The following is a 24,008-nucleotide window of genomic DNA, read 5'->3' as shown; positions in this document are numbered from 1 at the left end:
CCCTGAGGAGAAGGTCTTGGGTGTGTTGGTTGATGAGAAGCTCAACATGAGTTGGCAATGTGTGCTTGCAGCCCAGAAGGCCAACTTTATCCTGGGCTGCATCAAAAGATGCATGGCCAACAGGTTGAGGGAGGTGATTTTGCCCCTCTACTCCACCTGGAGTAGAGAGACCCCACCTGGAGTACTGTGTTCAACTCTAGGCCCCCCAACATAAGAAGGACATGGACCTGTTGGAGCGGGTCCAGAGGAGGGCCACGGGTATGATCAGAGGAATGAAACACCTCTCCTATGAGACAGGCTGAAAGAGTTGGTGTTGTTCAGCCTGGAGAAGAGAAGACTCCAGGGAGACCTTATAGCAGCTGTCCAGTAACCAAAGGAGGCCTACAAGAAGGCTGGAGAGGGACTTTTTGCAAGGGCATGTAGTGATAGGACAAGGGGTAATGGCTTTAAACTGAAAGAGGGTAGATTTAGATTAGATATTAGGAGGAAATTATTGTGAGGTAGATGAGACACTGGAACAGGTTGCCCATGGAAATGGTGGAGGCCCCATCCCTGGAAGTGTTCAAGGCCAGGTTGGAAGGGGCTTTGAGTGACCTGGTCTAGTGGAAGGTGTCCTCAGCCATGGCAGGCTGAGGACATTAGATGATCTTCAAGGTCCCTTCCAACCCAAACCATTCTATAAGTCTATGCTTTTATGATGCACACACACATATATTTATGTGTATGTGTGTGTACATAGAGTTTATATAGTGTGTAGAATTATATACATATATGCATGTGTCTATATATGTTTTTTCTTTTATTGCTGACAACTGCTAGTCATGATCATGCAGGATATCATATCAAATGATAGCATGTCTTTCCACTTGTTGTATTCCCTGCTTATTTTTAGTTATGTTTCTTCCTTGTAAGTTCTTCAGTACCTTGGTGGTAGCTGCATTTACATTTCCTTGGAGACTTCCTACTGAGTTCCTTTCTCTGTCTCAACTGATGATGGTACATAGCCTCATGAACTGGAATCTCTATAGCTGTTGACTGAAAAAAATTCAGTATCCAGTTTTCCAGTGTGGCACCTGTTGTTTCCCCCCAGAACGCAGCACCTTCTTAGACCAGATAACAACACGGAGCTTGAGCACTGGCTATAAAGATAACAGAATTATAGAATATATTGGGTTGGAAGGGGGTCCAGATCCACTGGTCTAACCCAGTGATCAAAGCAGGGCTAATGCAGTAATGTTAGATAGCAGTGTTGGAGAGAAGACACATATGGTTGTTCAACCTTCTACGCATAGGATAAGATGAAGAAGGAACCCAGTAATGTGGAAAAGAACCTTCCTTCCAAATTATGAGGAGAAACTTCCTTAGAATAATAAACTGATATGTTATGCTCCAAATAATGTGCCACCCACAAATACCCTCACAGGGAACTTCATCACACAGCCTCAGGAAAGTCGTTTGTGGTTAGATACATGCTAGTTTGTATTTGTATAAAAGGCTATGGACCAAACTGAGATCATCTAACAACACATCTAGCTAACCACATTTAGTATGTGTTTAACAGAAATGAGTTAACTATATTTCTGGTGTGCAAACACAACTGATTTCAGCACTTCTGTATGTGCAAGACATGTAAATATAGTTTGTAGAAACAAAAGAGGTTTGAAAAGGATTGAAAAGGATTTTAGTACATGTTTTCATTGCAATACAGAGTTGAAAACAGTAGTGTTGCTTGTCCTGAAGTCCTATGAATTACTGAATAATACTTCAGTTTACTACACAGTGAGAATGGTTTTGAGATTCTGCAAATGACAACTTAATTCCATACTGAATTTGCTTTGCTTTTGTTTTCTCAGTAATTTCAAGTATTATTTTATCATCAGTGTCTGAGCAATTCTTTTAATTTTATCTGGCTGGATGCTTAATCTTAATCCTAATCTGATCTAGAGATTTGAACTGAAAAGAGCTTTTCTTCACTGTTTTCTTTGTCTGATATCTTCGTGTTCCAATGTCTTAGATGTTGCAGCTTCTGAGTTTATTGAGGAAATGCTTCTGAAAGCTGAAATTGTTTGGGAGGAAAAATTGAAAGACCCTTTAACTGTTTCTACTTTATCTCAAGAAGAGCCATATGAAGAGATCATCCATGATCTGCCCAGAATTTCCAATAAACTGTAAGTGTTTCTGCTATTAAGAGTGCTGTGCTGAGGCCAGGTTACCATTTGAACTGTATTTTTCAATCTGTGAATCCTGTCTGTGTGGCATTGGAGACATTCAAACCCCATCTGGACATGGTCCTGGGCAACCGGCTCTATGTGTCCCTGCTTGAGCAGGAGGTTTGGACAAGATGACCTCTAGAGGTCCCTTCCAACCCTCAACCATTCCTTGATTCCATGTGATTTGATGGGTCAAGTAATTCATTTTGGAAATCTGCTGAATCGTCTTTTGTATTTGTATCTCTCATCTCTTTTTGTCAACCTTAATTCTATAAATAGAGACTACAAGCAATAATATACATTGTTATAATTACCAGTAAAATTGTCTGAGGTTGCCGTAGCAGAATTATTAGAGGTTAAACTGTAGACGCAAACATCCTTTTATTAAGGTAGATGGGAATAATGTAGTAAAACTACCATTGCTTAGGAGAAAAGCAGGGGCAAGTCCTGAAAGTAAAAATACATGCAGTCACAGATAAAATGACAACAGGAGTTACAAATTTGTAGTTAGATTTATACTGCTTAAAAAGGAAAGCTAAAAAGGAAGCACACATATACACACTTAGGGAAAACACCTTTCCTCCCCCTTTCTCAAGCTCAACTTCATTCCAAGCACCTCTTCCCTTTTCCCTGTTATCGCTGCAAGTTACACTTAATCCCTTCAGTGAAGGATTCAAGGCTCAACAGGGCAGTGTTGCAGCTCTTTGTCTCGGCCGTTCCTTCCTTCTTGCTCTTATCCTGTCATTGGGCATGAGTCCTCCACAAGCTGCAGCACCTTCTTGGGTGTACCTGCTCCAGCATAGCTCCTCCAAAGGTCACAGTGCTGTGCCTTCAGGGAAATACCTGCTCTGGTGTGGACCTATCCAAAGGCTGCAGTCCTTCCAGGGGTGTACCCGCCCCAGTGTGGCTCCTCCGTGTGCCACACAGGAAAAGAACAAGAAAGAAGCAGCAGCAGAGAAAAACAACTGCAGTCCCTTCAGTAGGTGGCGGTGCCTGCTCTGCCATGGAGCATTTCCACTCCTCTGACCTTGGTGGTCCCTCTTTTGTTTCTCAGTCTTTTTTTTTTCTCTCTCTTCCTCTCTCCATGTGACGTATTCTGCCCTTTCTTAAATACGTTTTCACAGAGATGCCACCAGCTTGGCCAATGGTCTCAGCTGGGTCCATTGTGAAGCTGGCTGAAACCAGTTGTGTCCAGCATGGGGCAACATGTGGCCTCTTCCCACAGAAGCCCCCCAGCAGCCCCTCTTCTACCAAAACCGTGCAGCTTATACCCAGTACAGTAATTTGCAGGAAATACACTTTGCTCATTGCATTATATAAATTTTAACAGCATCTCGTTATAAAGATTTTCAAATGTGTTTGATGTACCATTAATTAATGCATTGCCACCTTATTTGAGTGATTCTTACTGTTTTGTTAAAATGTTATCATTTGGGAATAAAATGGTGGAACCCGGCCCATGAAAATCCGTGGCAGTAGAGGCCAATGAGTAGGGAGCTGGTTTTGTATTGGAGACCACATTGTCATATAACCAATATTTGTCTTTCCTTTTATTACCAGTATGAGCTTCTTTGAAAGTTGACCAAGTAAATTAGCTAAAGGACAGAATTTTACTGATGTCGTGAGGTTTTCTGAAGGTTGATCAATGCAGAAAACCTAAGGTCTGTGCTGGAAAGTTTTGCCAGTTTTAATTTTAATGGTAGAATCAGAAGAAATTCTTTTACTCCACTGGCAAAAATACTTGCACCAGAATACATTAATATTATAGTTTAGGAAATTAAATTGCCTGTATCTGTTTAAAGGTGACATTAGCCTCGTGATATGGTTGCAATGATCCCCACTGCAGTTCTATTTTATTACATGTACTAGTAGAACTTTTGTCAGTGAAATAGTCCCTAAACACACAAATAGTGCAGTCATCTAGGTAGTAATAAATACTAAAAAATTAGGAACTTATACTCCAAGTAATGCTAACTTAACCACATTATCTATTTTCTGGTATGTATCTAAGTAAGTAAATATTAATTATAGTAAGGGATGTGTTTCAAAATCAGCAGAATAATGTGAAATAAAATATACATAGATATGTTTGAGACAACAAGGCAGAAAAGAGAGAACATTTTTCTTCTTGCACAGCATTTCTGTTTAACCATTTATGTAGCAACTTGCATTTCAATTATTCTAGTGGTTTCAAACACTCTTGAGTGTTTAATCCATTCTGAAGCTTCTTTAAAAACTTCAAAAAGTTTTTTAGGCTGAAATTTCAGAGATTATGCTGTTTACAGGTGTTGACTGGCTTAGAAATTCTTTGGAGGATCTCAGAATTGCGTGTGGAAGAATCACAGTAATAGAAGTTCTCTCCAGCAAAAGCTATAAGCTCAAAGAGCCCATGAAAATGACATTGCAGAACCTGCCTTTTATATCATCTTTCTGCCAAGTTAAAGGTTGCCCTAATGATTCAAGTATTGATGATAAAACTGCCAATTATTTGATTGTCAGCTTTCAGTATTTTGTATGATCTTTTTTTTTTCCTGAAAAAACAAGGGCATGCTAGAGGATGGCAAATTATAGAAAACCAACTTAGTTTATCTAAAAGAAAAAAACCTACACAGAATTTCAAATTAATTCCATATATGATGGCTTATACACCTAAAATTAAGATGGCTGTTCCTCTATAGAACATGCAAGATTTTTTCCCAGTTAGGTATGCCAGTAGCAACAGTCCTACCGTGTTCAAATAAAATCATCCTAAGTAATTCTTCCTCTTTATTATGCAACATTATTTTGGTTTAAGTCTCCCTTTGTGGTTAATTAGCTATTAATTATCCATTAATTTTCATAAAGAAGGCAGGTCATGCTAATCCATTTGCCTACATTAACATAAAATCTTCTCTTGTGCTGTCCTGTAGTTCAATTTTCCATGGCATCGCTTGACTTGCGACTAATAGAATACATATGAATGTTGACAAAAATGTTTTTCTAAAAAGCCACTGTTTTCTGGAAACATTTTATTTCAGTTTTATTTTGCACAGTATCTTCTTGAAGCTGAGTCATAATGAATTGTTGGAGTAATTTTAATATGTTTTTCTTTCTTGTACACATTCACATTTTTGTTATAATATGAATTCTATTTCAGCATTTCCATCAAGTAAAGTCCTATTAATATCTCACAAAAGCACATAATTTATAGGCTATTCTCCTGTACATCAATACATGCAACACGCCTGTGAAGTCATGTTATTATCGTCTTCTTAAGTTCAAAATGCATCTGTGGAAACAGTAGGCACCTTTTTTTCTCAACTTTTCTGTGATTTGCAACCTACTTCTCTTTTGTGACACCTGAAAATTTTATTTGGTTGCGATGAGTTTACAGCTGAATTTTAAGAATTGTATCTAATGTGTGTTGTATAGTTAATAAAAAATGGTGTGACTAAATGGATAAGGTTCAAATCCACAGCAAAAAAATCCTGGATCTTCACAATTTAAAACAGGCAACACATGAATAATAAAAAATTATAAGTGGCAGTGCTTCAGTTTTTAATACTTGAATTCATTTGGCTTACGCTTTTCTTTAAATCTTTCTTCTCTTTGTCTGTGGTTATATCTTAAAAATAATTCAGACCAAAGGAATTTGAGCAGGTTTGGACAGTAGCAAAAGACTACTCAAAATCAAAATTTTGTATTTAATTGTTTTGTTTAATTCTGAGTCTGGGTAAAATGTGCATTAGTATTAGTAATTTCTGCTTGTGGGTGTCACAGCTATTTCATTTCTTCTACCATCTAATAACTGATATCTCTTATTCTATGACATCTAATCACCAAGTTCACAAAAATAGATAATGGTTTTTCTGTTCTGCAGACCAAATTAAAAAAAAGGCAAAACCAGTTGGTTCTTGGATCTTTTGTCTATGTGACATTTGGTAAACAAATGTATGACAAATTTATCTTTGGTAAATCAAAGCAGTAAATAGAAATTTTTACTTTTACTAGTGTTTACACATTTTACATTAAAATGTCAGAAACAAAACATCATAGGAAAAGAAATTTTGTATATTTCATTACAAAATGTTAAACTAATTCTTGCAATGTTTGCAGATTCAGGATTTCATCAAAAGAAAGGCTTTGTTCGTGTATCTTTTTTTTCCATAGTAAACTATTTTGACTTGTTTTCCAATGAATTCTGCTTAGAAGGCGCTTTACCTCTGCTTAGGACTGTACCTTTCTAAAACTGTGTTTCAGTTCTGTTTCCAACAGCAGTTCTTATCCTGAATTGAAATCAATGTTAGATATGGGTCCTCCTTCATTTCATTTGAGTAAACTGTGTGTATAATCCTGGCTTTGTTATAATCAGTGATCAAACTCAAGTAACTTAGAGTAAAACCATACTTTTTTAAAGTACCTTTGACATCTGGGCTTTATCCCTAGTGGAATGCACTATCCCCCAGTCCCACATTGAGTCCACATTTTCTTTCAAAGAAATTATGCACACATTTTGGCAAGAAGCTGCTGTACACTCCATGAGATTGTCTTATTTGCACTGTCAGAGCCCAGATGATTATTTTTTAAGATCTTTGTATTCTCGACTCCTGGGGCTGATTCCTCACTAATTCCTCTGGATGTACAACACTGCCAAAATCATCCAAGATTTTGGCATTGTTGTTTTTCAGAAGTGTGATGTTGTCTGAAGTGTCAGTAAGGAAAACATCCCCATGCATGTAAGAATAGGTTTAACTTATATGTGAATGAAGAGTATTGTCTATCGTTGCAGCAATTTGTCTACTGTTTCCTTGTGTGTTTTTGGTTTTTTTTTTTTCTTTTAACATATCACAAATTCAAAGCAGCTTTTGGTCATAAAATATATCTTGGATATTGTCTGATTAAAAATAAACTAAAAAGTGATGGAATTTAATTTTAACTGCAATGGCAATATCTGTATTGAATTATTTTAAAACCTATTCTTTTCCAAAACATTATTGCATAGGCTAATTGTGTATTTTAAATTCCATTTCCAAATTGGCTATTGATTTTCCAGCCTGGTGTTGTCAAAAGCAGACTCATGCATATTCTCTTTGGCTTGCTCAGTTCTGCTTCAGAAAAGATGTGCATAAAGGTGAATTTTAAATCAAAGTGTTTTGCTCTGTCTTTGGGAACAGACCAACCTATGTGAACAGTTTATTTCTCACCAATTTCTTTTTTGTACTCAGACCAGGAATTCATGTCTCAGCCTTGAATTATATCTTAGTTCTGTGTTTGTGCCACCCACATTTGGCAATCTCTTGTTTGTCTGACATCTTCAGGAGGAGTATAATTGCTTTATTGATTCTCTTTGTAGCAATCCCCTGGCTTTACCGATTGCCAAGCGAGACAGTTTGCTGGAGAAAGACACCATGTTTAAAGATGCAGCTAAAGGTTTGTGTAAGCAGCAATCTCAAGACAGTGCATCCGAAAATGTCACTGTGAACACTACAACCAAACCTGAACAGGTAACGGCATGCAGTTTCTTGACGTGTTTGTTAGTGCTTAGGTCTGGAAATTGTGAAGTTAATGAAGCCAAAGACCACAGTGATTTTTTTTTTTTTTTTTCCCCTCACCACACAGTAATATCATTTGCACTGTGGAGCCTTGTCTCCTTGATGACTCCCTGTGTCATTCTGATCCTGCAAAGAGTTCCCTCTTTGCAAATTGAACAGCTGCCTGCTATCAGATACTGGTGGCAGGTCAAGGGCTGAGGCAGTCGGAGGGCTCAGAGCTCCTCAAACTCTATTCATGTTTCACAACAGGGGAGAGACAACTGTTAGCACTGCTGAGTGCTCTCTCATCTCTAACTTTGGTTTACAAAGGAAAGAAACACAACCTGGGAGACTGCAAAAGCAAAAAGAAGGTCTAAGGAATATTAAGTTGCAAAATAAGTGACTGCAATTTAAAGATAAGAATTGCCAGATTTACAGCTGCAGTGTTAACTCCCTTTCTTGTGTTAACTCATTTTTGTACAGATTTGGATACCTTTTAGAGATTTCTCTGCAGGATTACAATCTCATTCAGCATATAGGGTAAATGCAAAAGGAGGCGATTATCTATTGCTTGTAAATCTGGCATGTCCTAACTTTGAATGTTTAGGACTTAAATGTTGTTTGGGTTGGGTTTTGGGGTTGTTTTTTGGTTTTGGGTTTGGTTTTTCTTTTTGGTAAAATGGGTTTTATTTTCTGTTACATGTGTTTATGAAACACATATTCCAGAAGTATTTAGCCACTTAAGAAAAAAAAAAAAAAAAACACTTTAGAATCTGGGGGTGGAGGGGAGATTTTCCATTTAGAATAATTTACTGCGAGTTTGAAGCATAACGAAAGAGCAAGATACCGATTCCATTTAAACCATGTTCAGTTCAAGAAATCTGTGTAACTGCCTTGGCAGAATCATCCACACTCCACTGCTTTTGTTTTTGAATGTGTTTCAGAGGAATGCGTTAATCATATGAGTTTATGTGTCAATCATAAGAGTTCCTGTGTCAATCATACGAGTACATCTCTGAAAGTCCTCAGCTTTGGAATCCCACAGAGCACTCATTTCCCTATTCAGTCAGAAGATACCACAAAATGTTTTGCAACTGGCTTACATCTTGTTTTCATGTCATAAATTTTCTGGCCTTGCTGACTGTATAGTGATGGGATGAAAACACAGTCAATCCAAGAAAGAAGCACTGCTGGTCAGAAAACTAAAGGCTTGCAACACTATTAGGAGGAACCCTCTTATAATTATAGGAAAATAAAGGGAGGTGTTTAGCTTAGGGTCTCGCTGAGACTATCACTTCCCATGGCAAGGGGTTGGAACTAGATGATCTTTAAGGTCTTTTCCAGCTCGAATCATTCTATGATTCTAGGATTCTAGATGTTCAACAGAAGTGTGGACAAGAACATACATACTTTTTTCTGCTTGATTCTGGTTTGGTATGGACTTACCTAAAATTATTCAAGTTTTCATTATCTCTAGGCTAGCCTTTCACTTTACAGTTTATGCAGTAAAACCTATGCAAACCGAAGAAGAGCAACTAATCTCCTGGGCGAGAAAGAGCAACCAGAGGTTTTTATGCTGGTAGTTTTCACCTCGACCATGATGTGGTCACTTCAGGGTTCCAGGACAGGTTTTCAAAACTTTATTTGTTCTAATGTTTGACCACACTTCAGTGCAACTTCCCACAACAGTTACTATACAAAGACAAGACAGTAAAATTAAAGGTGAATCTCTCTTAGCTCCATTAGCTGAGAAATTTCTGCAGAAAACTCTCTGAAATTCTACTTTACATGAGCTAGAAGAAATGTGTATCTTGTGGTCTTTTAAAAGTAGTAGAAACTACAAACTTTGCCCGATATCTGCAGTTGCTGAATAAGGAGTAATGCTCCCTTGGAAATGAATAAGCAGGAACAGTCTTAGCTGGGAAATCAGCAGTAACACGGGATAGGTTAGAAACCATGCTATTTCAGCTGTTGTGTTTTTAAATGACTGGTTGCATTAAAAAAAAAATCATAGATTAACAGAACTTTTCAGTTGGCGAAGGCTTAATACATTTTGGCTCTCATGGACAAAAGAGCGTAGAACACTTTCATCGCTTCAGGAAACAGTTTAATTTTAGCAAACTAAAGAATACTCATGTTTTGTCGATGAAAATATGAGGGTTTTTTTTCTTTTTTTGAAGTGACATAATAGTGGTCCTGGAAACTGGCCTTTTGGTAATAGATATTTCTTGTTGCAGCTAATGTATTCATTGGCAGTCTCAGTTTTTTACAGAACAGTAAGCTGCAGTAACTTAAACATAATGCTAACTATGAGCAGTGCTTTGTTTCTTCCATTCTGTTCTCTGTTGGAATGAGATACCTGTCACAAGCTGGCCTCTGGCCCCAAGAATCAAGAGGCAGTAAAACCTGCCGTAATTGAAGAAGAGCAATCAAGACCAAAATTTCTGTGGACTTTAATATTCTTGTTAATGTAATGTAGTTTTTGTTGCCCTGTGAGGACAAGGATTGTACTCTATACTACTTCCCATGCATTATGAACTGTAGGTATATGTGTATCATCCATACTTTGTGTATATAATATGTAGATCTTAGTTTTCAAAGATGTTATTTCCAGGTAACACATTTTTTTTTTTTTATTTCACAATTTAGAAAGTAAATTTTTTCTTTCACGCTGACACCAAAGGAGAGCTTTGAGCAACCCCTTCCCCCTATCTCTGCCTCTTGGGTATACTAATTCTAATGAGTTGCACTATCTTTTATTCTTACCAGTTGCATTCCAAACTACATTCAAAGTAATCGTGTACTGTTTAATTTTTCAATAAGATATGTGGAGCCATTACTTGGATATTATGTTCATATATTATTGAAATAGATCAGCATGATATTTCCCATGCTTTGTGTCAGAAATTTCATACGTTCTTAGGCAATATGGCATGCAGATTAGACCTTTATTGGGGCATCAGAGAGAAAAAGTTCATCTTATTACATCTGACACATGCATTTTTAATAGAGAAAGCTTGTAACTTTTTTGGTTTGAGAAAACTAACAGCTCAAATTTATACGTAGCCTCAGGTTTTTTTAATTACAAAGATAATGAAAAAAAGCCTTAACAAAATATTATTTCTCATGAAGTAAGATTTTTTTTTCCATGAAGCATGGGAGATGGGGATCAAATGACTCCACTGATAAAACATTTTGGGTCTCTCTTGGCTTGTATTAGCTTTTGCATTTTCCTAGGTAAAAGATGTTCTTTCATCACCTGTACTGTCAAGGTCTGTGCTGCCAAACAAAGAAACCAGTATGAATAATTTCCAGAACTTTATCATAGCTGGCAATTTCTCTTCCTTCAGCTGGGAGGGATATTTTTCTCATAGCAGATTAAAATTACTGCCCTGGAATCGAATTATTGTGCTTCATGCTACAAACAAATTTAGATCAAATGTTTTCTTTTTCTTAATTGGGTATTTTAAAAAAAATATTTTGTCTTTGGCTTATAATTCTTGTTTACATATTATTGCCCATATGAACTCTGTGATAGAGTATTCCCTGATGTCCTTTTGATTGTTCTGGTATTGCTTGCCACATACACAAGTGACAACTACGTATATCATAGTATTACACATAAGAGCTAGAATGCATACTTATTTTGGTGACACAAGTATTTAAATAAATAAAAATCATTAGATATTATTATCTGAGCAGATTGTGAATACTGTTAAGTATTGGTAACTTAAATGAGTAAATAGGAATCTTCATTGTTAGCATTATAAAAATCTCAAAAACTAATAACTTCCAGTGGCATAATTCTATTGGAACTTATGCTGTATTTATGGCTATTTTTCTTTTATGGCTCGTAAAATATGCATCATGCTATCAGTATGATAGCTACCTATGTGCATCGAGGCAAAAAAATAGAGAAAACTCATCTGTATGCTCAGAAAAGTAGATGAGAAGAACAGAATTTGAAGGAGCCGACAAATAAGTTATTAATGATGTAAATAGTGTTTACTACCAGGTCAAATTGGTCATGATTTTAATGCACTTAGAGTTTCTAATTTCTGTGTGACTTATTGAGCTGTGAATTTTGATGCAAAGAGTATTAGAAAATGCTGAATCACCAAATAATAAACTTTATAGGAAAAAAAAAAAAAGTTGATGGAAAAAGGTTTCCATTCCCTTACTTGGAGTTTAACTTAGAACTTCACATTTCTAACCATCTATCTATAGAATCAGCATCTTTGGCTATATTGAGATTATGAAATAAAATAAGCCAGGACCCCTTCTCCAGCCTAGGGATATGTGCGATGGGTCAGTGCACACCCATAAGACAAAACTCTTTTCCCTCAAAAGATGGGGTCATGCCAAAGCAGCTTATGGGGAATGACCATTGGCATGTGGCCTGAATGACAGCCAGATATTATCTGCATGAGCACCAGCTGGCATGAGCCAAGAACGTACAAGGAAGCATGCTAACAGCTCAGAAAATACAGAGAACCTCGGGGCAGTGCTCGAATCCAAATGCCTCTTTTATTTATAAATGAAGACATTTGTCTCTAGACTAGTGTAGGTTTATTCTTTATAGAGATAGATTAAGAGAAGCTCATTCTCTGGCACAGATGTTCTGAGTTTTGATAGGACATAAGGGAGTATAGTGAAGACCTGTGCCTGCTTTGCTCCTGCAAGCCAGGTGAGCACACTAATAAGGGAAGGAGGCCACAGGCTTCTGTCTTTCATCTGCTTTCCCTCTACAAGAAACTTAAGTTCTTGGAATTCTTTTGTTCCATTCCAATGTGCATCATCAAAAACAAATGTCAAAATGTAATTTCCTTTTTTTTTTTTTTGACAATTGGAATTCTTGTTTTCTAGCCAGCTTTACAGCCAACTGCCATGATTAAAAACAAAAAGAGCAAGAAATGACATCTTCTGTGTTACAGAAAAATCTGCATTCACTTTAACGTGGTGGGGAATAAACCTCTAGAATAGGCAGACAGAAAGACACAGACAGATATACCAGGCAACCTGTGTATATTTGTCTTGTTTGAAACTCGTATTCTGCTTTCTGAGCTTAAAAATACAAAGATGTTAAGAAGAGAATATTTTAAGTAGACAGGAAAAAGGAGAATAGTCACAATAACAGTTTGATAGACTCCACGATTATAGAGTACATCTCTTCTGCAAAAAATGAGACAGTGAGATGAGGACTGTGGGAAGATACATTGTGAAATTTACATGTACATGTAGGAAACAGTCATTACATTAGAAAATCTAATAAATAATCTCCTTGAGATACTTACTTTTTTGCATTTGTACGTTTATTGCTTTTCGAACTTAATGGAATGAGGGGTGTTTTTTCACAATTTTTATGGGGCAAGAAGGAAATAGAAAGCATCATTAAAGTGTGATTGGGCACTAGTGCCTTCTTGTCCTTGTACATCTATACAGCCAGTACATCTAGAACTACTGTAAGGTACATTTTCCTTACTCTTTTTTGTGGGTTGCTACTTTATCTGTCTAGTTCAACATCCGTTGCGGATGGAAGGCAGTTTAGATGCCTGCCTTTCCTGTTTTAGCGGGAGAGTGGAAAAACATTGAAAAATCTCTTTTTAATATTCATGCTTTTAAATGCATATGAAGTTTACTTATACCATTTTATTCATCAACATTTATTGCCTGTTGATAGAGCTGATAAAAATAGGCTACAACTTTCTGTGTGAAGTTTGCTGGTTTCCTCATATACTTCTTTTAAGCATTATTTTCTACTGAATTTATTTATCTTCAGAGGAATAGTAAGGAAATGATTAAAGACTAAAGAAGAGGTCCCAAAATTTTTCCACTTTGGGTGTCAATCCCAAAATGGAAGTCTTTGAAGCCCGCAATAGTATTGTGAAAATCCCCAGAGCTATTACAAGAAACAAAACTACAGTAACAGCTACAGGGCTTGAAGTAGAGAAAACAGTAGGTGTGTGCCCTCCATAGATAAAAGGTACTGCAGAGCTCTGGGACTCAACAGAAGCTGGCACCTTGCAAGCCCTGCTTATATACACCTTTTGTCTCTAAGGAGCTTCATACCTGCTATGTAACACTTCTTAGAATTAAGTTTGATCTCTTTTGCAGTTTCTTTAGTGATTAAGCTTGTGACAAGAGTAGGTAGATTTGAGCAAGTGACCAAAAACCAAGTGTGTGTGTATATATATATATATATAAAACAGTTTGTTTGGACTGTAAGCAGCTGTGTAATATTAGGATAACTAAGGCCATAAAAAAGCTTGGAAGCTAAGAAATGTTCATAGTGGCATGGTCTGAGTTAAACAAGTAATAAGTACAGATAAAAAGAGGTGTCTCGGGGAGAGCGGTGTTGTGCTGATGTGAGAGCAGTCATTTTTTGACAAAAACCTTAAACCTACAAGAATATTTAGTATAAAATAAAGTGTGAAGTTCATATTCTGCAATTTGTATTTGTATTTCTCTATGTATAGACTAGAGAAGATTTCGAGGTTTTGTAACTTCATTTATACCATACCAGCATATGAATATGAGTAAAGCTGGTGAAATATTTAAACAGAAAAGAAAAGATTGTATTGTATGTCGTCAGGGCTAGTGGTTCTGTGGTTGTGATGTGGGGTGAGCATTGTTTGTCTCTTGATAAAATAGAAGAGTAAACAATACCATCTGTTTTATGACTGTTCGTTGAGTATTTTGATACTGGTATTCAATACTTCTATTTTTAGAAGAAAAAATATTGATAGGGCCAAAGATCTATGATTTAGAGAAGATGCAAAACATCTAATTCATCCTGCTTGTTTACAAGTACGAACTTCCCAGTGTTTGCTCACGGTCGCCTACAAAATTATGTGTGAATGAGTGTGTTTGTATGTAGACAAAGAGACATTGTTGGTCTTATTTCGTTAAGATGAAAATCTTCAGCAATATCACACAGTGCAGCTCTGACAAGTGCAGAAAATGAACTCAGGGCATTGAGATTTCTGAACTAGACCTTGACTCTACGGAAACAATGGACGTTCAGTAGTCTGAGATCAGACACCCAGTGTTACACACCAGTATCCATAGCCTTTGGGGTCTTCTTGCCAGAAGCACACTCCGTATTCCCTCCAAAATCTCCCAGTCTGCTTGCTGCTTTTGTCACTGACTTCCTGCCATGTGCCAGTGCCAGAGGCTGAGGATGCTGAGTTGTTCTCCAGGAAAGGGCAGTGTCTGCTTTTCTCCTGAGCCTTCATCTTAAGCGGAACAATGGAACAAAGAAATATCATCTTCATTGTCCATCCTCAAAACAGACAATAAAAAGAGTATTTTAGTAAACACTGAACAAGAAGTTCAAATAATTCTACCGTCGTTCACATGAGAATTTTCTGTTCCTAAGTACTCTGCTGAGATAAAAAAAATGTTTTTCTTTGGGCTGACACAAAAAAGGAATCAACTTACATTTTAAGTATAGATCCTAATTTATAAGCACATTGCTTAATGTTTAAATATTTATTTTGCCTTTAATCAAATTTCCCTTATTACTGACTTTCTTCTTCTGCCTCCTATTCTGTCTTTTGGATTTTGTTTTGGTTTCCCTAGCATTTACTTTACTTTGCAGAGTTTGTATTATTCAACCTAAATCTCAAAAATGTTAAGCTCATTTCATTCACCAGTTTTGGTTAAAGTAGGTGCTTCTGAATCTCTTCTGGTCTCCTTGACAACGTGATTCCTGTTTCTTACTAGCTTCCTTCTATTCTGCAGGAAAAATTCTAATACAATTTTAAATCCTGTATGATGAAGAGTAGTATGAGAACTTTGTTAAATACTGTGCAATAAACAGTTTACAAGTGCATTAACTTTTATCGTCTTGATTTCTTCTGCCGTAAACATTTAATGAAGAGAGCAGAACTGCATTTGAGCTGGGATTCTTTATGGGTTCATGGATAGCAGATTGCACTCTAGTAGGGGTCTATGTTCTTAAGAGCCCATCAGACTCATGCAGTTATGCACCAACATTGACAATAATTTTCAGTGTTCTTTTCTTGCTTAAGATAATTGATGTGTAATTGTTTGGGAGGAGTGACAACTTTCCAGTCTCTTAATGCATTTCTTTCCATGAATCCTAGTGATGCAGGTTTATACTTTAGGTTAGACCATTACCGTACAGAATTATTGGTTATGAAGTGATTTTATTTCTCTAATTTGTGTTTTCTAGGTCAAGCTAATGCCTCCAGCTCCAAATGATGACCTGGCTTCTCTGAGTGAGCTAACAGACAGCAGCCTGCTTTATGAGATTCAGAAGCGTTTCAATAATAATCAGATATATGTGAGTTGCTATTCACCTATCAACAGTAAGCTTTCAAAAAAAAAAGCTAACAGGAGAATAGGAAAAATAGGATTACTATCATAAGTACTGGACAGTAATCTGCCCCATATTCATGACTAATATTTCAATGGATCAGGACATATGTGTGTGTAAGCCCTGCAATTTCTCAAGTTTATATAGGAAAAGCAGAAATAAAAAATGGAATAATGCGTCAGATAGGTTTATTTCACAGAGCAAGTGTATTAGTAAAGATTGATGGGCACATGTAATCTTCCTCAAACTGCCAAAAGATCTTTCCAAGTTAACATTATGTTAACTTGAATATTGCACATGATTACTGGAAATTTAAAAGAAATTTACATTTAAAAAGCTTAGAATTCACATAGGAGATTTAATTACTCATTATCTTTTCCTATATTACAGAAATCATTCTTTATATTGTAATGTTAATCATCTGGATACCAAATGAAATAATTACAGCAAGGCTTTTGTTAAGCAGGTTTTCCTGGGTTTGCCATATTAAACTTGGGAGGCATTCATTTAGGCATAGATTACTTCTGGAGAAAAATCTGCACTTGAAAATTTTGGTATCCTGGTTCATGTGTTATTCATAACTTGTTTCTAACTTACTGAACAGCTGAGTGACATGTTAATGTGAAACATGCAAATTGTTTTTTAAATGTATAAGTTGATTGCACTGTTTAGACTGAAGGAATATGGGGAATTGGCATGTTTCTGTGACTACTTTTGAAATTTTGGGAACTTCAATTCTAGCTGTTATGGTGTTCAGTGATAATAAAAATTTTGGTTTTTAGAATTATGGACCAAATCTTATTTTATTATGAGTATTTCTTTTGATTTCTCTCACTTTCAAAGATGTCAAACATAGATAAGTTTAACTAAATTCAGGAGGATCCACAGATACTCAGTATCTATGAAAAGGAAGTCATGTTTTATTTTAAAATACTGAATATTTTATTTAAGAGGATCTCATACCCTGACATGGCATTCTTCTTAGCCTAATGGAAATTTATAGGCAGTGATCGTTAATGTTCCGTTCAAAAGCAAACATAGTGCTTTGGTAGAGTGTCAGCATCAATGCTGAAAATCCTTGCACCTTTGGGTGATTTGGTTCTCACGCTTAGAAGGAAAAGTCATTGGGCTCCAATTCCAACCCAAAATCTTCCTCAGCACCAAACACTTCCTGTTTCATGTTTCATGAGGCTTTAAAAAGTTCCATTCTGCAGGAAAACCCAACAGTGAAGTCAGGATGGGCGAGAGAGAAGAAATAAATTTCAGAAGAAAAATAGTACATTTATTATGAAAGGCAATATTTTCTGCCTCCCCAAATCAAAATACCTCATTTTGAAAAAGGCAGCAAGACTGGGACAGTTCACGTGATGGTTTGCAGTCTGACATCTTCAGAGACAAAGGTCTGGCATTTTTGCATTCTAAGAGCATAATATAGCAGCAGCTACTTAGGTGGAGTGAAAAGGATAGCATCAAGGGTGACCTACAATCTTATAGTCAAGTACATCTTTCACATACGAATGTTTAAATATGGAATAATAAAATCTTGGCACCTTTGAAACCAGTGGATGGTTTACTATTTTTAATATAGCCATGATTTTTTTTCTATATGCGTGTACACATGTTCACAGGCATAAAAACTTATATATGTATCGGTTGCTCTGTCTTGTCCCACAAGCAACATATTTTAATGTATCAATTCTGGTTAATCAATATAGCGTTTCTAAATTATGTCATCTATCCCACAAAAAATTGCTTGAGGAACTTGTTTATGTGGTGGGCCTGTCATATTTTTGTAGTTTAACAAAGGGTAAATTACAAATTAGCATTAATCTACTAATGATATATGCAGTGCAATTCTTTTATGCATAATTTTCCATTATGAAGTATTCGGTTTTATTACAAAAAGAATAATTAATGCTGTCTGAATTGCAAATTTAGATCTCAATGTAAAGTTATGAAGTTAAAAGCTCTGAATTCGTGAATTATGTTTAATAAGTTGATAGCTAGATTTAAGAGGCTTTGGCAAAAGTCCTTTTTGTAAGAAAACCATTAGCCTCCTTAAAGATTTAATGTATTATTTAATAAAGCAATTATGTCTTCTTTTTTCAGACCTACATTGGTGATATACTGTTGCTTGTTAACCCTTTTAAAGAACTTCCTATTTATTCTACCATGGTAAGCATTCTCTCTTTAAAATGTTAAGGTGTGGATCTTTTTCAGTGGATTTATCTAGTTCATTTGGCAGGCCAAACCGCTAAAATTAATTAACATGTATGGTCTTTTTTATGTTGGGAGCATCTTAGTCTTAATATTTTAATAAAATTATTTTCATTTCTTCCAAGATGCCACAATTTTTGCTGTGTCTTACTTGTAAAACAGCCATCTTGCTTATGTTTTGTATGACCAGTAGCACTTGAGATTGTTTAAAAATAGTTCCTGATGCATAACGTGACCTCGGTGGTTTCTGCCGCTGCCAAACTTGCAAAAAACCCCGCATATTTCATGCAGTGCTTATCTGAGTTCACACACACCCCCTTGCCCAAAACATGATTACGGAGATAACAACCTTGAATGGTGCAGAAAGGCTTCAAATGTCTGTCTGTGCTCCACACCAGGCCACTTGGTTCAGACACGGAACAGGCAATGAGGGCAAAGTGCTCGACAGGAGCGTAGCACTGAGTTGGGGCAGTCATACGGAGGTGGCTTGTGTCGGGCACGGGCAGTAGATGGACAAAGGGAACACGAGTCCCTCTGAGCACTGTCATATGCACAAGGCCACTTAGGAAGTGCTTCAGATGTTTCTCTCTTGAACAGTACTACCCTTCTCTTTCTAATCTTTCACTTACGAGACAGATTAGTTATTTACAAGGGGCTTATCATTTCCAGTACCTAGACACTGGTACTATCTGACGTTCGTATCAACTTAAGTGGAATTTGTAGATCAGTGGGAGTAACATAAATACAAATGATTTGATCTCTGCTTCATCCTCACTCAGCCATTTTAGAGACAGAGAATAACTGTTTATTTCTCCCCCCCTCCCCCCCTTATTTTCTCATTGCGCTGAGATTACATGACTGAACAGAGATCAGGCTCACTGTTGTGTTAGGGAGAGCTCACATGTATTTGTTTAGCTTACAAGAATTATAAAGGGTTCAAAATTTGGTAAGTCAACTAATCTGTGACTATTTGCTATGTCATGTGGCTCTGTGTGTATCAGTAGTAAATTTGAGAGAAAGAAATACTGTGACATTCAACGGCAGTATCAGCAGATTCAAAGTTGAGAGTCTAAATTTAGTTTCAAGAAATGGATATCATCCATCATCCCCGGGGTTTTAGATGATGATATTTTTTCCTGTCACTGTTTTACATTAGAAACATGATTTTGTGCACCAAGAGAGAACTGTAAAGAAAAAGAAGTTAGATGGTAGGCTTACTTGTTAGAATGTTTCCTGAACATTTGCTGCATCTTCTCTGACCTCTCTGTGATAGATCTATTTTAGCAAGTTTAGCATGAGGTATCTCTTGTCCTGTAATTGTTTGGGTCACCGTGGATGACCACTGCTTTTACTCCATCATTATTATGCATGGTATTCTGCATTAGACATGCATTTCCCAGATGAGCAGAAAACCATGGTTGTAAAATAGCTTTGTTTTCTCTGTTTTTGAAATGCTCGAATATACTGCTGCAGCTTAGCTGGTATTATAATGAACCCTGTAAGTGTTAGATGGCCCGTATATTAACGTAATAAAAATGGATGATGTTGATTCCTCAGTAGACACTGACATGCTATATGATGTGGCTCATTAGTGTTAGCATTTTTGTTGCAGGTATGTGGTGTGTTAGATGTCCAAAAAAAAAAAAAAAAAAAAAAAAGAGAATGCAAAGATGTATTGGGCATGATACTATTTTTAAATCCAGGATGAACCAATGAAATGATTGTCATGTACATTTTTCAAGAACAGCAACACTTCAGGTTTTATGCTTTTTTTAGTCACTTTTCATAACTTTTTGGCATTTTTTTGTTATCCTACACTGACCTCCCACATTTAATTCCGATACAGTTCTACTAAAATAAACCTTTTTACAAGCAATTACCGACTCTGAGATGACATAAAGAATCATACATTGAACACTGATGTATGTTGCTTCACACGCAATTCAATGCAATTGCTAAATGATAAAATTAATGCATTTTTACATGGAAATACACTGTGCTACTACACTACACACTATAGTAGCACTATACTACTAGGAACATGCAAACGTCACTTTGGAGATATCAGTAACTGTAGAAGCAACTTGTGTTACAGTCATCCTACTTTGTTACATTTGTGAAGAGTTTATTTGCACGTCCCCTATGAGGAGAGGCTGAAAGAGTTGGGGCTGTTCAGCCTGGAGAAGAGAAGGCTCCAGGGACACCTTATTGTGGCCTTCCAGTACCTAAAGGGCGCCTACAGGAGAGCTGGGGAAGGACTTTTTACTGGGCCATGTAGCGATAGGACGAGGGGGAATGGCTTTAAACCGGAAGAGGTCAGGTTCAGATTAAACATTAGGAAGAAGTTTTTCACTTTGAGGGTGGTAAGGCACTGGAACAGGTTGCCCAGAGAGGTTGTTGAGGCCCCATCCCTGGAGGTGTTCAAGGCCAGGCTGGACGTGGCCTTGGTCAACCTGGTCTAGTGGGAGGTGTCCCTGCCTATGGCAGGGGGGTTGGAACTCGATGATCTTCAAGGTCCTTTCCAACCTAAACCATTCTATGATTCTATGATTTGTGTCAGATTAGGGAAAATATATCCATTCTTGAAGTCTGTGTGTTAGAAAAATATCTAAACTTGCGAAATATTTGCAACATTATGCAATGAGAGTAAGTGTGCAATGATTTATCATTCTGCTTTGTGACATACTGAAAAGAATTCTTGAGGATTGGTGTGGATTTAATCATCTTTAGTCTGGTAGCTTAAAAGACCTGAATGTGAATAGGGCCATATTGTGAGGATTCATTCAGCCACGGCATTGTAGATGCTCCAAGATTCAATAGTTTAACATCTAAATAAATAAGACAGGCAAGAGACAGGAAGGGGTGACAAGCACCTGATTCGTTTGGAGAAAGAAGCAAATACAAAGCGGCACTGTGGTGGAAAGGCTGTTAGAGAGAATAGTTGGAGAAAACAGGACATGATGAAAAGGAAGGGAATTGGTTGTTTAAGTGATAGCATCCAGTATCGTTCTAGATGCTTCATAGTGTTCCAGTTGTCCCCCAGCTGCCATGAGTTTCTATATAGAAAGGTAGGTAAAATTATTTATTTAAGGCTATTTGTGAAATGGTATGGTGTTTCTGCTCACAATCTTATCTAAATCACATTCTGTATTTTCTTTATGATATTTATTCTGAAACAACAGAATTGTAGATGTTAGCAGGCTATCTAATTTTTCTAAAATCTGCTTGATATTAGCTGAAAGATCATCAGGATATCCTCAGGGAAAAAAAAGTGAGGTTTCAGTAGTAGATAATTGGTTCTGCTCATACTTAAGCTCTAAGGATAGTACATGTTGCCAGCTAAGTGTATCACAGAAGTTAGTCTATATTGCAGAGACAGTATTTGTGGGAGACTGCTCTGTCATGTAATAAATGGATTAGCTTATAAATTCAGATACTTAATTTCAATTTTAACTTTTAATGCAGTGATAATATTTCATTTTGTAAGATTTCTAAGTCAATACATTCAAGAAGGATACACTTGAGGTATAAAAAAGTAACTTCCTAGGCTTTGTTTTATTTAATGACAAACCAGTGTTGTTGGGTTCTCTTGTTATGTTTAATTTTATATCTTAATGAAATCTTCTATGCTTACAGCTCTGTTTTCTTTAATTAAACTCTTCATAGATACTGTAATGGTACTGCATATATACATACAGGGATTCTGTTTATAATGCTTAGAGAGATTTACAAAAGACTGAGGATTAGGGGATTGGGGGAGGGAACATAATTTGTTTGAAATGTATTGATTATATTAATTTTCTACAATTTTTCAGGTCACCCAGCTTTATTTAAGTAACTCTGGAAAATTGTGTTCCTCACTTCCCCCACATATATTTTCCTGTGCTGAAAGAGCTTACCACATGCTATTCCAGGAGCAGCGTCCCCAGTGCTTTATCCTCAGGTGAAAATTTATCTTTCTGTTAACTAATTTGTAACTCCTGCCTTTCAGCTGCTTCCCCCAGGACCCAGCGGTTGAGATTTCCATTTTATTTTTTTCCTCCAACTGATTTCTTTCTGTGTACTGATCTCTGTATCATACGTTAGAACAAAATAGAACTGAAAAAGGTTTAATTACATCTCAAGTTCATAAATTCTCTTGGGGAATTGCCACTCCATCTAGCTGCATCTAATTAGGAGCAAAGAGTTAATGGTAAAGAATTCAAAACTGCTCTGTATGTTTGCTAATATTACATGGATCAGGACTAGAAATAGAATCTAAAGAAAATAAAATTGGAAGTCTTTGAATAAATTATAAACCTCTGAGTTGGGGCACCTGTATTGGAGCCTCCACTCTGCCTCATGTGTTTGTGTGGCCATGAGTTTGTTATTTAGCTATCCAACTTCAAAATAGACTTTAACCAGTACCTTTATTCACAGTGTTGTTGCAATCACAAATGCATTCAAGATTGTGAATAAATGTATTAGAAATCTGCAGTGAAACAGAGTGTTATACAAATATGCCAGTTTTATAATGGTAAAGCTTTGAATTTACTTGGAACTTTTGATCGCCAAATCTGTTAATCCCTTTTCTTCCTTTAGCTAATAGCAGCAAGTCTGGTGAATTTGGCATAGTTACTCAAAGAAATTTGTTGCTCAGTCTTGTCACTTTGAGAATTGCTGTTGGCTGAAATAATGGCAAGGGTTTGCAGACTTCATGGGAGATGGGCGCGGGAGGGAGGGGAAAGGCTGATTTTGATTTGGCCAGGAATAAAGGCTGATCCACTTGATTAATCTTGTAATTGCTCTTGAACTATCTCTAATTATAAGGGAATTGAATATTATAAATGGAGAGGATTATGATACTCAAAAGCAGCTAATAATCCTGGTTTAGAGTTACAAGAGTTAAAATGAACACATAAATACAATCATATGTATTTATTGCATTCTGTTCATGTGGATACAGAATCCTGTGAGTATTTGAAGTTCTGTATTTTAAGTCTTCAAATACATCTGAATATTTTAATTAAATGTTTTTTTAAAGCATAGTTTATAAAAAAAACATAGTTTATGTTTCTAAATTATAAATATATAAATTTATAAATTATGTGTGGAACAAATGGTAACCTTTTTATAACCTAATCAGAATGGAATAGTTATATACTTACCCAGTGAGCAGTGTCATTCAAGCAGGAAATCATTACTGCACGTTCCTGTTATCTTCTCGTAAATGTTAACTTTTTTTTAGGTATAATAATTTTGATAAAAATAAGAAATATCCTAAGGCACTGTCTTCAGCATTTTTTTCAAAGTAGGAACTTGGACATTGCTAATTGATTATTATGTTTGTGAAGTTGCCTGTAAGTGTAGTCGGAGAAGAAGGAGAAAGTAATATTTATTTGCACTTCGAGAAAAAGGCTGACTGCCAAGTGGAGTATTGTGTAGTAGTACACAAAGAATATTTGACTTAACAGTAAATGGCTTTGATATCAGGGAATAGTTGCTGATGATTTTATATCAGAATGTCAAGGCATGTGTTAAGCCCCACTGTCTTGATCCCTGCTCCACACTGGAGGTTATTATAAATCAGTGACCTGATGGAGAATGTGATAAGAGGGTGCTCTGTTGATGGCATCAGCACTTGGCAAGACATTGTCATATCACATCAAGGCAACCCATAGATATGCCATCCTAAAATATCCTTTATGTGGATAATTAATTAGACTTAAAGGTCATTTGTGAAAATTGAAG

The 24,008-nt window shown here is 36.5% G+C and overlaps 1 protein-coding gene across 1 annotated transcript in view; it reads left to right on the top strand.

Annotated features, from left to right (window-relative positions):
• Positions 1-24,008, top strand: part of MYO16 (myosin XVI) — a gene marked incomplete at both ends in the record, with an annotated part of 331,914 nt that overhangs the window by 130,069 nt on the left and 177,837 nt on the right. Inside the window, 5 exon segments of the mRNA XM_082498511.1 lie at positions 2,015-2,168; positions 7,543-7,693; positions 15,918-16,028; positions 18,171-18,236; positions 22,094-22,221. Of these exon segments, the coding sequence (XP_082354637.1) occupies positions 2,015-2,168; positions 7,543-7,693; positions 15,918-16,028; positions 18,171-18,236; positions 22,094-22,221 (610 nt within the window).

This window comes from Vanellus vanellus, assembly GCF_965231255.1.
Source record: "Vanellus vanellus genome assembly, chromosome: 1".
NCBI classification, from domain to species: domain Eukaryota; kingdom Metazoa; phylum Chordata; class Aves; order Charadriiformes; family Charadriidae; genus Vanellus; species Vanellus vanellus.
Note: the sequence above shows the minus strand (reverse complement) of the source record. Positions and strands in the feature narration are given on the sequence as shown.